At 33.3% G+C, this 13,221-nt stretch overlaps 2 protein-coding genes across 2 annotated transcripts in view; one reads left to right on the top strand and one right to left on the bottom strand.

Annotated features, from left to right (window-relative positions):
• Positions 1-2,461, top strand: part of LOC129948896 (kinesin-like protein KIF14) — a 106,198-nt gene extending 103,737 nt beyond the window's left edge. The window contains exon 5 of the mRNA XM_056060046.1: positions 1,492-2,461. Within this exon, the coding sequence (XP_055916021.1) occupies positions 1,492-2,262 (771 nt within the window). The 3' untranslated portion in view covers positions 2,263-2,461. The remainder of the gene's footprint in view (positions 1-1,491) is intronic.
• Positions 2,462-2,714: 253 nt separating this feature from the next.
• LOC129948897 (PI-PLC X domain-containing protein 2) lies at positions 2,715-12,745 on the bottom strand. The gene is made up of 5 exons (XM_056060047.1): positions 12,541-12,745; positions 7,434-7,525; positions 7,220-7,382; positions 6,663-7,148; positions 2,715-3,141 (listed from the first exon to the last, which is right to left on the bottom strand). The coding sequence occupies exons 2-5, from the start codon at positions 7,507-7,509 to the stop codon at positions 2,943-2,945; spliced, it is 924 nt and encodes a 307-aa protein (XP_055916022.1). The 5' UTR covers positions 7,510-7,525; positions 12,541-12,745; the 3' UTR covers positions 2,715-2,942.
• Between the last annotated feature and the right edge of the window lie 476 nt (positions 12,746-13,221).

Raw genomic sequence — 13,221 nt, 5'->3', positions numbered from 1 at the left:
TAGAATTCTTGGGTTTTGCTTTATGAACTGCGTTCTTAACATCCCCCACAAATTTTCGATGAGGTTAAAGTCGGGGGATCGAGAGGGCTATTCCATAACGGATAACTTCTTCTGCGCAAACCATATATACCCAAACCAACGGCATTTCCTCTTCACCATAGGGTAACATAACCTCCTCAATAATTTTCACATAGTCGGTTGCATCCCTTATACCCCCGATAGGATAAATAAGCCTGAGCCTGTAATATGAAAGGCAAGCTCATATCATAATTTTTCCTCCACCATGCTTCACTGCTTTTATAGTGTACCGTGGATCGAGTGCTGCATTTTAATGTCTTGTCACATATTCCCGACGACCCTTGGACGCAAAAAAGACGACTTTTCTTTTATCGCTACACAGAACATTCCACCATTTCTCTTTTGCCTAATCTCTAAGCGCTTTGGCAAACTCCATTTTTTTACCACATGCCTTTTCGTCAAGAATGGTACCTTCCGTGGACTTAAGGCTGGTAACTTCGCTTAACAGACAGTTAACAGTTGTTGCTAACTGAACAATTTTTCTGTCAGTTCTTTCAGTAATCATACTTTTTAGGCCAAGCGTTTTCGGTTTATTTTGCCATTTTAAGGCGTTACTGATAATTTTTGCTGAGCAGCCTTGGCTGTCTTAAATATTTTGGTAGGTTTTTCCATCCAAACGCAGTTTTCTAATTTCTTTGGTGCAGTGTCTTCACCTTCCCATTGTTAATTTTTGAGCTATTATTAATTTTGTGTATGCAAATATTTAAAACTTTAAAAAATTACTTACCAAAAAATAAAACAAAATTGAATTTTTAACAGTTTTTAAAGATAAAGTAGAGTATAACTTCAAGCTAAAAGTGTCTAATATGAAAACGAAAGACCGTTAGATGCAAGTATGATATTTTTTTTTGTCAGGATTTCTGTTGTTTAAATAATTGACAACCTAATAAAATGTGACCAGCACTGCTATTTTTATGAACACAACTGTGCATACGTCTACAAATACAAAAATCCGTATTTACTCAAGATAGTCAGGAAACTATCTAGTCTCTGGACTCTGTCTCTGCAAAAATCACGTTTCGTAGGGGACTCAAATTGGTTTCATTGAGCTTAGAGGAATACCTCAAAATTCATGTGGTAATTAAATGCCCTACACAGACTTGAAATATTTTTTAAAAGCGATCTGCCCATTTTCATTCAATGTGAAATAAAAATTAAACCAGAGTTTATCAATTGTAATGTTCATTTTCAAATAATTCCATGAAGATTTTTGTTTGTTTATTTATTACACATTCTTAATCTTTTCTGATATTGTTTCAATAAATCAGTCACTGAGAGTTCAAATACAGTGAGCACCGGCATGCAGTCATTATCACCTTGTATGCCTTAAGGTTCCTTATTGACATGAAAACATGATAACACTGATAAGTGATAACCAATCATCACCTATTAATTATTTATTTCTCTTATCAGGTCAAAGAAGCTACCCAACGGTGCCGACAACTAGGTCTCCAGCTGGATTTTAAACAATCGCAGATACTTGATGAATTTGGATTTTTCCATGCAGTTGTTCTTATCATAGATCGGGAGAAAAAACAAAAGGCTGAATGGCCCACAGCACGTCTGGATGTTTGGCTTAACATGCTGCGAGACAATGAAGTCGATAGAAAAGATGTCTTTCGATGCATGGACATTGATTGGAAACCCTTAGCAGAAGATCTGGACAACACTCTGAGTGATTCTTTAAACTCAAGTCGTATATCTCTTAACTTGAGTCTTGTTAAAGAAGTTATGTTAAAGCAACCTTATCAAAAGTTTCCGAATATATTTTCCTCGAACAGTAGTAACAAAAAAGAGACCTTAGGTAAATCTGCTGTTATGAATTGTTCCTTGCGTAACACAAAGAAGATGCTCACATATGATGAACAAGATGTCGGTAGTGCTGTTGATGAGAGCAAATTAACTCCACAAGCTCCTGAATTGGATTTTAGCTCATCCGTCAATGTTCAAGTTCGAGATATTCATCGATCACTTATGAAAATAAAGAAACTGTGTGATTCATTTGAGTCAGATGAAAATAATTCCAAAAATATATCTAAAGTGACGACTGTTGATCAAGTTCGTAAATCAGTGGAAAAACTCGATGGTGTTTTGCAAGGATTACGAATAACGCTTAACGAGGGTTTGCACAATGAGACATCGCCAACAAAGACTCCTAAGTCTGTGCGATTTTTAATCGAATGAATAATGAACTGATACTTAATTTTACTTTATGTAAGAATATACATAAGGGAGCATTTTATTCTTAATGCCAATGTTTCCTAACTAAATAAATGTTTAGTTTTTTTTTATTTTATTATTATTTTATTTTTATGCTAGTTTTGTAATGTTTAGTTATTAATATATGCAATTTTATTGGAATGTTATACAAACATTGTCTTTATTTATGTTTTTTCTTTGCTTTGAAGTTACAAGTAAGATTAACTGAGAACGATCTGGTAAGCAAAATGGACATTGAATTCAATATAATTCATCATCAAGGAAATATTTATATATTTCTTTATAACCAACAGATGATTTGAGCGTTTTGAATAAGATATCATCAATTGTTGTCTATTTCAACATTTGTGTTGACGTCTAGCTCATTTGAATCATTAAAGTAATTTTATGTTCAGAGATGCTTAAAGGTATTTTCGTTATTTATGTAAAATTCTTTATTTATAAAATAGAAATGAGCTTATTTACCCAGTTAACAATATAACAATATAGTGTATAAAATTCGTTAGTTTAAAAAAAATATAAAGCTATAAATAAAAAATAAGTGCAAGGCCTTTAAAAAAAAGCCTATAACTTTAAAGCTTATACATGTATTATATTTTCTGCATTCGACATAATTTTGAGTATTTTGAGTAATTGAGACAAATTTACGTATCACATTCTAAACAAGAGTTCAAATCAATAACCCACTGACAAAATTGTCCATCCTTTAAATTGACAAAATCTCCCAGGAATACGTTAACAGTAGGCTTGTTTTTATTGAATGGGCCTGGTTGTTGAGATTTAATCCAAGAACAAAGTTCCTTATCGACCTTTTTTGCGCTGCTGCGTAGAGATGAAAGAAACCTATAAATAAAAAATTCAATAATTATAGTCAAAGTAATAATCTAAATATCAAACAAAATGAATTTATCTGACCAAGATCTGTACAACCCTACTACTCCCGACTGAGTGACGAATTTTGAACAACGTCGCGTCGTCTCGTGCCCATTCCCAAGAGACAATTTTCTTTCTTCCAAAATCCAAAAAAAGCTGGCATTTAATCAAATTATAAAGTTGAGCTTTATTTTAAATAACCGTTCTATTTCTTTCCGAGATATAACACATTATTACAAGTGAGACAAAAAAAAAAGTTTATTTGCATCACGTGATCCAGTGGAGATCGTCACAGACCTTTTTGTGCCGCTTGTGTTGTTTTAGTAAATTTTGTATTTTTTTGTATTTTTTACGTGTATCAAATCAAATCTTATTGCAGTGGAATCAGTAAGCTCAGGTGTGTGTTTAAATGTTAATTTTTTTTCATCTTCTCTTCACCTTTAAATGTCCCTTAAAATATAAACGTGGTCGTCCGTCTGTGTGTTTTGAAAAAAAAAAAATTGAAAAGCTGAGAAAAACAACGTTTCTTTCTGAATTAAAACTTGCGATTGAAATGAGTTTGCGAGCATCTGGGCAGTCGGGAGTTGCGAAACTAATTCACGATGTAACCACCAGTCCTGGAAAATTTGAAACGTGTAGGAAAGATTTAAGAGAGCCTATTGATGAAGCTACTTCAATGACTGGTGAAGAAGTCTTAGCTTTAATTATTAGAGCAGACTTATCTCGCTTTCAATATGAAATTATAAGATCAAAAACTCCTTAAGTATTTCCCTCTTATAAAATATTTCAGGACTGCAAAAAAAGCTGCTTTTCCAAATCTTGAATTTATGAATGTATCGGAGACTTCTGTGAGTACAGATTTGCAAAGTTTGTTAAACTGAACAGTAAAGCGTTTGATAACTGTCCAAAAATACGTGATTAAAACACTAAGTACCGAAGAGTTGCAAAATGTGTGCTTGTGCTCTAAATGGGGATTTGATATTAGTTCTGGGCACAGCTCATATAAGCAAGCCTTTCATGGATTGAACGTTTGCTGTTTTTCTTACTTGCTTCGTTCCACTTCGCTTAGTATCTGGTGCAAAAATAATATGGCAAAATCCTCGTCCAACCTCAACCAGGTATTGTATTCCTTTAAAGATTGAATTTTTAAGAGAAAATTCATCAGTTTCTGTAAAGAAATTACCGACCTTCAACCTAGTATTGTAAATGAAAGGGGCAATACAATTTCATGGTTGACGGAAAAGTGTGTAATGCCATTTCGGGAAATACATCCTTCCAAAAATGTTATATTTGTAATGCCAAGCAAAACGAATTTAATCTATTAGAAGAAATGATACGAAGGCCAGTAAAAACCAACCATTTACAATTTGGTTTATCCGTGTTGCGTGGATGGATCCGATTTTTTGAATGTCTTCTTTATCTCTCATACAAATTAAAAACTGCAAATTAGAGGAGAAGAAAATAAGATGATTATTAATGAAACAAAAAAAAGTTTCGAGAGCGTTTGGGTTTAATCGTGAACAAACCTAAGCCTAGATTTTTAAATTCCAATGATGGAAATACTGCCAGAAGGTTTTTCGAAAACGCTGAAAACCCGGAATAAAGATTTTAAAAAATATAGGCAGCATCATTCAAGGAAAAATACCAGAGAAAACACTAATGCAGGCATATTCAATTTTTTTTATTATTATCAGATCCAGTTTTGACAAGTATGCAAAAGCTCCCTAAAAAACTACAATATCTGCCTCAAGAACCCGTTGAATTATTAATATCTCCCTCACCAAATGAAGAAGAAATGTTGAAAAGCGATTAATAAATCTAAGTTCAATCTATAATAATTGTATATTTGTAAGAAGAACTAAAATTCATTTGAATGGGCACTATTGAAATACTGAATAAACTTTCATCAGTATGGCCCTCCTCCAAAACAAATTTCTGTTTATCAAAATATTAATACGATTTTCGCCAGTTTTCAATTCGTCTATTCCGAGTGAAACCTCTTGTTGAGCCCAGCAAAGCCTCTCAATAGTATGACTGCAGTTAACTTTTTGCATATACCTCAATGATTGTTAACTCAGCTGGATAACAGTTTTTCTTAGCTTTATCTTTTACAAAGTTTTATGAATTCTGGACGAGGCTTCCGACAAATCTTTCAAAAGCTTGGCTGAATCTAGCTTTCCCATTTTTCGAAGCACTATCTCACTAGCCTTAACAATTTCTTGAGGGTCAGTTGAATCTAAAAGACTATGAATCTTCCGTTTTTTGATTTTTCAGAACAGTCATTAAAGACTTTTGGTTTTCTTACAGCTTTATCAAGATTATCAAGCCAAACTTCATTTGATGTCAAAAAACCGGTTGCGATGTCTTCTACTTTTTTCCCATTTTTCGCTTAGCTTAAAGCAAACAATATTAATATTTGCTTTAAGATTTGTTTTAACTTTTTCTGATATGTCCTGGAGACCATATCTTTCCATTATTATTGACAATACGACGTCTTTTCGAAGTATTTTGGGAGTTTTTTCCCATTCGTCAAAAATTTCTTAGCTTAGATAGAGTGGAGGTCATATTGGAAAAGCGAAAAAAAATGTATGGCGGTCGCAAAAACGCGTAAGATATTTTTTATTTACCTTAAAGTGAACACTAAACAAATTAATTTAAGTATAGTCTTGCAGCGGAATTATGCGAAATAATTAACTTTAAATAAATAATTTGGGTAGCGCAACAGTCCGTTGAGAACTAGGGCCTAGTGACTTACAACTCTCAACCATTCCTGTGTGCGAGTAATGTTGTCATGAATTCAGGGGACCTACAGTTTATATGCCGAATTCGAACGGCTAATTTGAGGAAGCACTTTTTCATGACAAGAGTTAATATTGGAGAATTTGTCAATTCCGCAAGAGGCAGTACCCGTGAAAAGGCTTTAGATGGCATAGGCAGACATCGATCCCAAGACCTCTGTCATGACAGTCCAACCACTAACCATCATGCCACGAGTACTACACAATAATTAATTTTAACTCTACTTAAAAAAAGAAAATATTTAATTTTGTCTCGCCATCTCACCAAAATATTTTTTTTAATATTTCCAATGAAAATAATTAAATACAAATTATAATATTTTACCTTGAAATATAGATTAAAAATAACAAACAAAATTATAACAATAAAATTACTGTAGTCTTTTTAATCGTAAACCAAAGTTATACCAAAAAACACTTCTCTCTGTTATGTGAATGCACCTGTTGACAACAACTGACTTTGAATCTTAATTTTTCCTAATCAGTGTACAAAATAAAAAAACAAAACATGAATAACAGTTACCTATTGTATTGAGAAGCTAAACAAATGATCAGAAGTCATGTGGCTTAACTTTTGGTGCAGCTGAATTTGCGATCTACCCCACTGTGCGTTGGTCAGACAGAAAACTATTTTATGCTATTTAAAAGGTGTTTGTTCGGAATTTGTACTAATTTTGTATACTCTTTGCATACCTGAGTGTTATGTATCTAACGGTCGGTGTAAAAATGCACTGTGAAACATATCCATTCATTGGCTGACGTGTTAACAAAGCTGTGTCCAGATATTCTTCAAGCTTCTTGACACTGCAAACATTCGGCCATGGTGTTGGCCAACTCAAACTCGGCCAAAAATCTTGAGGTAAATTAACAAAACGACGATAAATTATTATTACTTGCTTGCCATTTGGATGGCAATAGTTAAGTGTGCATTTAGATAGTGGTCCGTCGTTTCTTGTATATAGCCGTGATCCAAACATTTGCTTCAGATAATTATGTAATCGGATATGATGCTGCGGTTGCATTGCGTAAAAATGCTGAAAATCCAAAATTACAAATTCCTTTGGATGACTTTCTAGAAAATTAATGATTTCTAAAAGTGGATCGATGATTGTCATGGAATATAATCCATGGCAATAGTAAAATTTTTCTTCATTCTGGCAAATACGCAAATCGAAGAATCTTTATTAGAAAAATATATAAAATGTATTAATTTTTTTCTGAAGAAATATCGAAAGTCTAATTTTGTTTACCTGACTCCTAGTTTAAGTTGTTGTAATACGTCGGCAGACTGCGTTATAGCCCAACGTCGAACAAACCATGGAAATATATAATTTAATCGTCGTGTAGATTGTTCAGCATCAGGTGCAGGTTTTGATTTTGAATTAATGCCATAAGTCATCGAATTGTGCGATCCTTAAAAAACACATTAATAATTACAGAATTCAAAAGATTCTATATTATTACCTGGTATCGCTATGTTTATAATTGATAAGCTTCTGGCATTTTCCGATAATTGACCCATCCAATTTTCATTTGACATTTTTTTGTTTAATTTACTGTAAAATGAATAATAACAATAAGTACTAATGAAACTCAAGAAAAATTAACAAACTGGACTTTTTTGTAGAGTTTACAATATTAAAGTCAAAACACTTTAATGTTAATTGAAATATATTTGTATGTAAAGAGGAATATAACTTTTTGTAGATGGGTCAAAACATGTTTATGTTGTGGTCATTTTATTTCCCCCAAATAATAAAGTATAACAAACTCAAGGTATGTATTTATTTAGTAGCGAATTCGTGTATTTTAGAGTCTTGACCAGAAATGTGCATTAGTAAGGTAATTTTAAAAGCATGATTGCCTCACATGCATATTATTACTTTATAGCATTCTTGGTGCAACCAGTGTAGAATTTTCAAAGTATCAGATTTTTTTTGGATTGTATATTTTTAAGAATATTCTGTTAAAATTTGGAGGCCGCATTTCTAATATCTATTTAAATTCGTTTCTTTCGAAATGTTTTTTTTTTGTAAGTGTCCTGACAATGAGCATCTATCCTACTTACTTACTTAAGGTGGCGCTACAGTCCGGGCGGACCTTGGCCTCAACCAACATGCGTCTAAAGCCAGCTCGGTCTCTAACTAGCTGTCTCCAGTTTCGCACGCCAAGTTGGTTGAAGTCCTCTCCCACCTTGGTGCGCCACTGAGTCGCGGTTTTCCTCTACTGCGTCGTCCCTCGGGATTGGATTCGAAGACCTTCCAGGCTGGATCGTTGATGTCCATTCGTTATACATGACCTAGCCATCTAAGCCGTTGGATTTTAACTCTACTAACAAGAATTTTTCTCTCGAAGCATCCTAAGACGCTCTCATCTTTCTTTAACAGGGTCCAGGCCTCAACGCCATAAATGAGAACCGGAATGATGAGTGTCTTATAGATGGCGATTTTAGATGCCTTCTGGGTCCAAAGAAGCAGCGACTTGCAAGAGTTATTCCTCGTTTGATTTCAGCGCTGGGGTCTTTGTCTGTGTTAGTAGCGGTGCCTAGGTAGACAAAGTCCTTAACTCAAATCAAATCAAATGGGGTGGCGCAACAGTCCGTTGTGAACCAGGGCCTAGTGACTTACAACTCTCAACCATTCCTGTGTGCGAGTACTGTTGTCAGGAATGGAAGGGACCTACAATTTAAGGCCGAATCCGAACGGCTAGTTTGAGAAAGCACTTTTTCATGACAAGGATTACTCTTAAGGGATTTGTCAATTCCTCGCAAGAGGTAGTACCCGCGAACATTATTTTTTTTTAAATTAAGGTGGTACAGGCAGGGATTGAACCCAAGACCCCTTGCATGACAGTCCAACGCACTAACCATCATGCCACGGGTACTACAAAAGTCCTTAACTACCTCAAAGTTATAGCTGTCCATAGTGACTTTTTGTCCAAGACGTCGTTGTTCAATGTCCTTTTTTGATGACAGCATATACTTGGTCTTGCCCTCATTGACCACTTAACCCATCTTCTTCGCTTCCGTCGCAATGCTCAAAAACGCTCCACTGACATCACGCTTTGATCTTCCAATTATGTCAATATCATCTGCGTATCCGAGTAATTGGATGGACCTTTGGAAGATTGTGCCTCTAGTGTTGATGGTTGAGTTTTGCATAATTTTATCCAGAACGATGTTGAAGATGTCGCATGACAGTGCATCGCCTTGTCTTAAACCTTTTTCGACATCAAATGCATCGGTGAGATCTTTTCCGACCTTGATAGAGCAGCGTGCATTCTCCATCGTCATTCTGCACGGATAAGTTTGACAGGGGTGCCAAAACTAGATATTGCTCTGTAGAGCTCTTCCCTATAGATGCTGTCATACGCGACTTTAAAATCGATGAAGAGGTGGTGCCGTAGTGTGAATATTTGGTCGATAGTGGACTTTCCTGGTCTGAAGCCTCACTGATAAGGACCTATCAGGTTGTTGACGAACGGCTTCAGACATTTACATAATACAGCAGAGAGGATCTTATATGCAATGTTAAGGAGACTGATGCCTCTGTAGTTGGCGCATTTTAGAGCATCTCCTTTCTTATGTATCGGGCACACTATGCTGAGATTCCACTCATCGGGCATGCTTTCTTCCGACCATATTTTGCAGATGAGTTGGTGCATGCTCCCTACCAAATCATCGCCTGCTGCTTTGAATAGTTCGGCAGCGATACCGCAGCCAGCTTCAGCAGCTTTGTTTGACTTAAATTTAGATATAGCTATCTTCACTTCGTCAAGGTCGGATAGACGGAAATATTGATCTACGTTGCCTAGGTCATCGCCGTTATATAATTTGGAGAAGTGGTCTTTCCATATTCTCCGCATCGACTGCGGTGCTACTACGATGTTTCCCTGATCGAGCATCTATCCAATAGACTTGAAATTTGAATGCTGTTTCCTATAATTTATGAACTTAACAATGAAGTTATTTACTTTTCATTGGACACGAATTGATGATTTTGCACAAACAGACTTTTTTCATTAGGACCTAATTTTGTTAGACATACAGCAAAACGAAAAAATAAGATATATGAAACGGATATATTTTAGATCATTTGTATACAGCTGTTTAACAGTTAGAACAGTCACTTAAAGAAAATCCATCTTGAAAGTACCATTAGCTAGGACTTTCAAAATTAGTAAAAAAAAAAAAAAAAAACAACTTAAAAGTTAAACTCTAAGAAACAGTATTTTTTATTTAAGTTTGCCATATTGAATAACGATTTGTGAAAAAATTAAGATTTATTATTCAAGCTGGAACAAATGGAAACAAATGTTAAAGCAACCGTTAATTTAGGTGTGGGAAACTTGTATATCAGACATTAATGTAATTAAAAATGTATGGAGTTATTTGGAGGACAGCATAGGACTGCTTCTTATTTCCAATAAAAATAATGTCAAAAAATTGCTTCCGGAAGAATGGGTTAAAAATTTAGAGTTTAGCTTTGATGTGCAATTCCTGTAATAAATGTTAATTTTAATTATGCATTTTGTTTCTTATTTAAATTGAGCCATTTTCCGATAAAAACTTTTGCGTCTTACGAGTTTTACTTTGATACAAAGTATTGACATTATTCGAAAGTGTTCCTACATAAGCGCTGATGACATTTTGATAGTACAAACATTTGTTCGCACATTAAATAAAAGAACCTTTAAAGTAAATGAATCACGATATCAGTTGTTTTACAAAACTTGCAAACCTACTTCGGAAAAGAAGTTTAAAAACAATAGAAGTTAGTTAAAAAAAGTATCCCAAATTTGGAGAAAAAAAAAGAAAACAAAAAAAACAGGAATAAAGCCATTTCCTGTGGCTGGACAATGGAGAATAACTTTGTAAAAGTGGCTTAGCCCCAGAAACTATTGAAAATATCTTTGTAATCGAAAGTAAAAGATAATCTGATGATGAATGGTTTTTTATATAAAATTAATTTACAAATAAAATGTGTGATTGCCATGATGTAATTTGATTATTGTATGTATAAAAGATGCATCCCTTAAGATCGTCTCAGATGCACATTTCAACCAGGAGAAGTGTTCTAATGTAGGAATAAAGTAACGTAGATTTACAATTAAAAAATTAATAAAAATGAGTCTGACAAGAAAGAGGCTGCAACCAAAGCGTCTTGGCCACACCTTTTTGTAATCAGGAAAAGTTTTCTAGTATTTTGGTCTTCCATTCTTATTAGGTCAAAAATACGTTTCATACATACTTAAAAGATGATTTTTTTATGTATAAAACAAGTTTCTATCATTCGACCTCCGACCACGGCTGAAAAAAAAAACCTATCATACTATTAAATCTGATATAATGCTACGAATATCTACAGATACATGTGAATGAATTTTGGTTATTACTCCACTCACAAAATTTGCTGCTGGCTTTTAGAATATAAGGATATAGAAAGCACTTTCCAGATAAATTAAAACTATTTCAGAAAGCGATTAAATTTATGGAAATTATGGAATAATTTAATTGAATTATTTTTAAAGTTTCAAGAAATCCTACTATCAGTAAATTCAGAATAAGAAAAATGCAACACTATTGCTAAAAGTTTAGTAATAATTTAAATAGCTCTTATGTCTATTTTAATTAAAGTTTTAGAACTTAAGAACTTGAGTTCTTATTTATCAATAAAGCGAGTTTTAAAGACTAGAACTTTGTCAAGAAATTGGCCGGTAGTGTTTTTATAAGATATAGGGTTTGTTTCAAAAATAAGAGTTATCTATGCAAAATTTAACAAGCAACTATGTAAATTATTGTTTCTAGTTTCAATTTTGCACCTTTTGTGATTCCATAAATAATATTTTGGACAAAGGAGAAATGACACCTGGGACCTGGTCTACCAAGGGTCCAGAAAAGAGACCTATATAAATGATTAAGTATAAGGTATACAATGTGAGTTTGCTTGAATGAGCTACCGAAAACTTAAAAAAAAACATTTTTCAAATTTAAATAAACTAGGATCAAATGTTTTATATTTTATATATTTCATGAAGAATTAAATTGTTCCTATTGTAATCAGCTAGGTGCATGGAGATATTTTGAAGTCGGGCTCGACTTTAATTCTACATCTTGGTTGCAACTTAACAATAAAATCGTTTTTTAAAGGATGTAAGTACTACAAGACATTTTTTTTTATTTCATATCCTTTGAGATGGACTACCAATAAAAATGTATTCGCTAAGCTAAATTAACAAAGTAGAATTTTAAACTGTTGTATTATGCTTTCAAAACACCTTCTAATTATATCGTCCTATCAACATTATCATTTTCGATAAAGATCATTGATCCAATCCTCTATTATATTCAAGAGCGCATTTAGTAATATAAATTAATATTCAATTGTTTCCCAATTGTATTTGGTTAGAATCATATTTTCTTCAAAGATTCATGCTCCTAAATCAAGTGCTTTTCTAATTATATTAATGAAAAGCAAACAACAGTATAGACCTTGTGAATAATTAATTATAAAAGTTTAAAAGAAAATTGATGCCGTCATATTAATTAGGTGCCTATATTAAATTTACTTACTTTTAACTTAACTTTTATTTTTGTAAGTTATACGATAATTCTTAGTATTTTTAATTATAAATGCAAAAATATGGTTTATTTATAAGGTCAATTTTTTTAACAAATTGATAAAATCTTAAGAAAAAATATAGTAAACAAAAACAAATAGATTTGGACGGATTTAGCTGGGTAGGGTGGTTTGCAGTTCGCAGCTCATAGGTGTGATGTCACTTGTCAGATTAAATCAAATTGTCAACAACAACAAAAGTTTTATTTATGAATTCGCCCAAAAGTTACGTTCGATTACTCAATACAAATAATTTAATTTTTAAGGTGTGTTCGATGAAACGGGATTTTATTTTCTGGTATATTCAATTTTCAGCATGTCTGACGAAAATCATTGGCAGTCTTATTTAAAAACGCTGTATAGAGCCTACATAAAGTTATGTAATCTCTATAATTCCTCTAAACGCAAAAATGCTATTTACAAAACTTATGCAAGGTTGCATAGTCCCATAATAAGCTAAACGCGTTTTGAGGTTGAATAGAGCCTACATAAGGAAATTATTTCGTAAATGTTATTTTGATTTCTCTCCATTATTTAAATTAAAAAAAGAAAACAATTATGCCTTTCCAATTAAGCTCATTTATTAACGATTTAAATCGCGTTTTACCAACTCCGAGAAGTCGGAAAGTTTATAA

This window comes from Eupeodes corollae, chromosome 3 (assembly GCF_945859685.1).
Source record: "Eupeodes corollae chromosome 3, idEupCoro1.1, whole genome shotgun sequence".
Lineage (NCBI taxonomy): Eukaryota > Metazoa > Arthropoda > Insecta > Diptera > Syrphidae > Eupeodes > Eupeodes corollae.
Note: the sequence above shows the minus strand (reverse complement) of the source record. Positions and strands in the feature narration are given on the sequence as shown.

What these genes read in the sequence shown, in the direction of transcription:
- LOC129948897 (XM_056060047.1), bottom strand. Translation starts at nt 7,509, where the DNA reads ATGTCAAATGAAAATTGGATGGGTCAATTATCGGAAAATGCCAGAAGC. An exon ending in TATAAACATAGCGATACCAG is followed by an intron (nt 7,383 to 7,433) that starts GTAATAATATAG and finishes GTGTTTTTTAAG; the next exon opens with GATCGCACAATTCGATGACT. An exon ending in GTTAGATACATAACACTCAG is followed by an intron (nt 3,142 to 6,662) that starts GTATGCAAAGAG and finishes TTTTATTTATAG; the next exon opens with GTTTCTTTCATCTCTACGCA.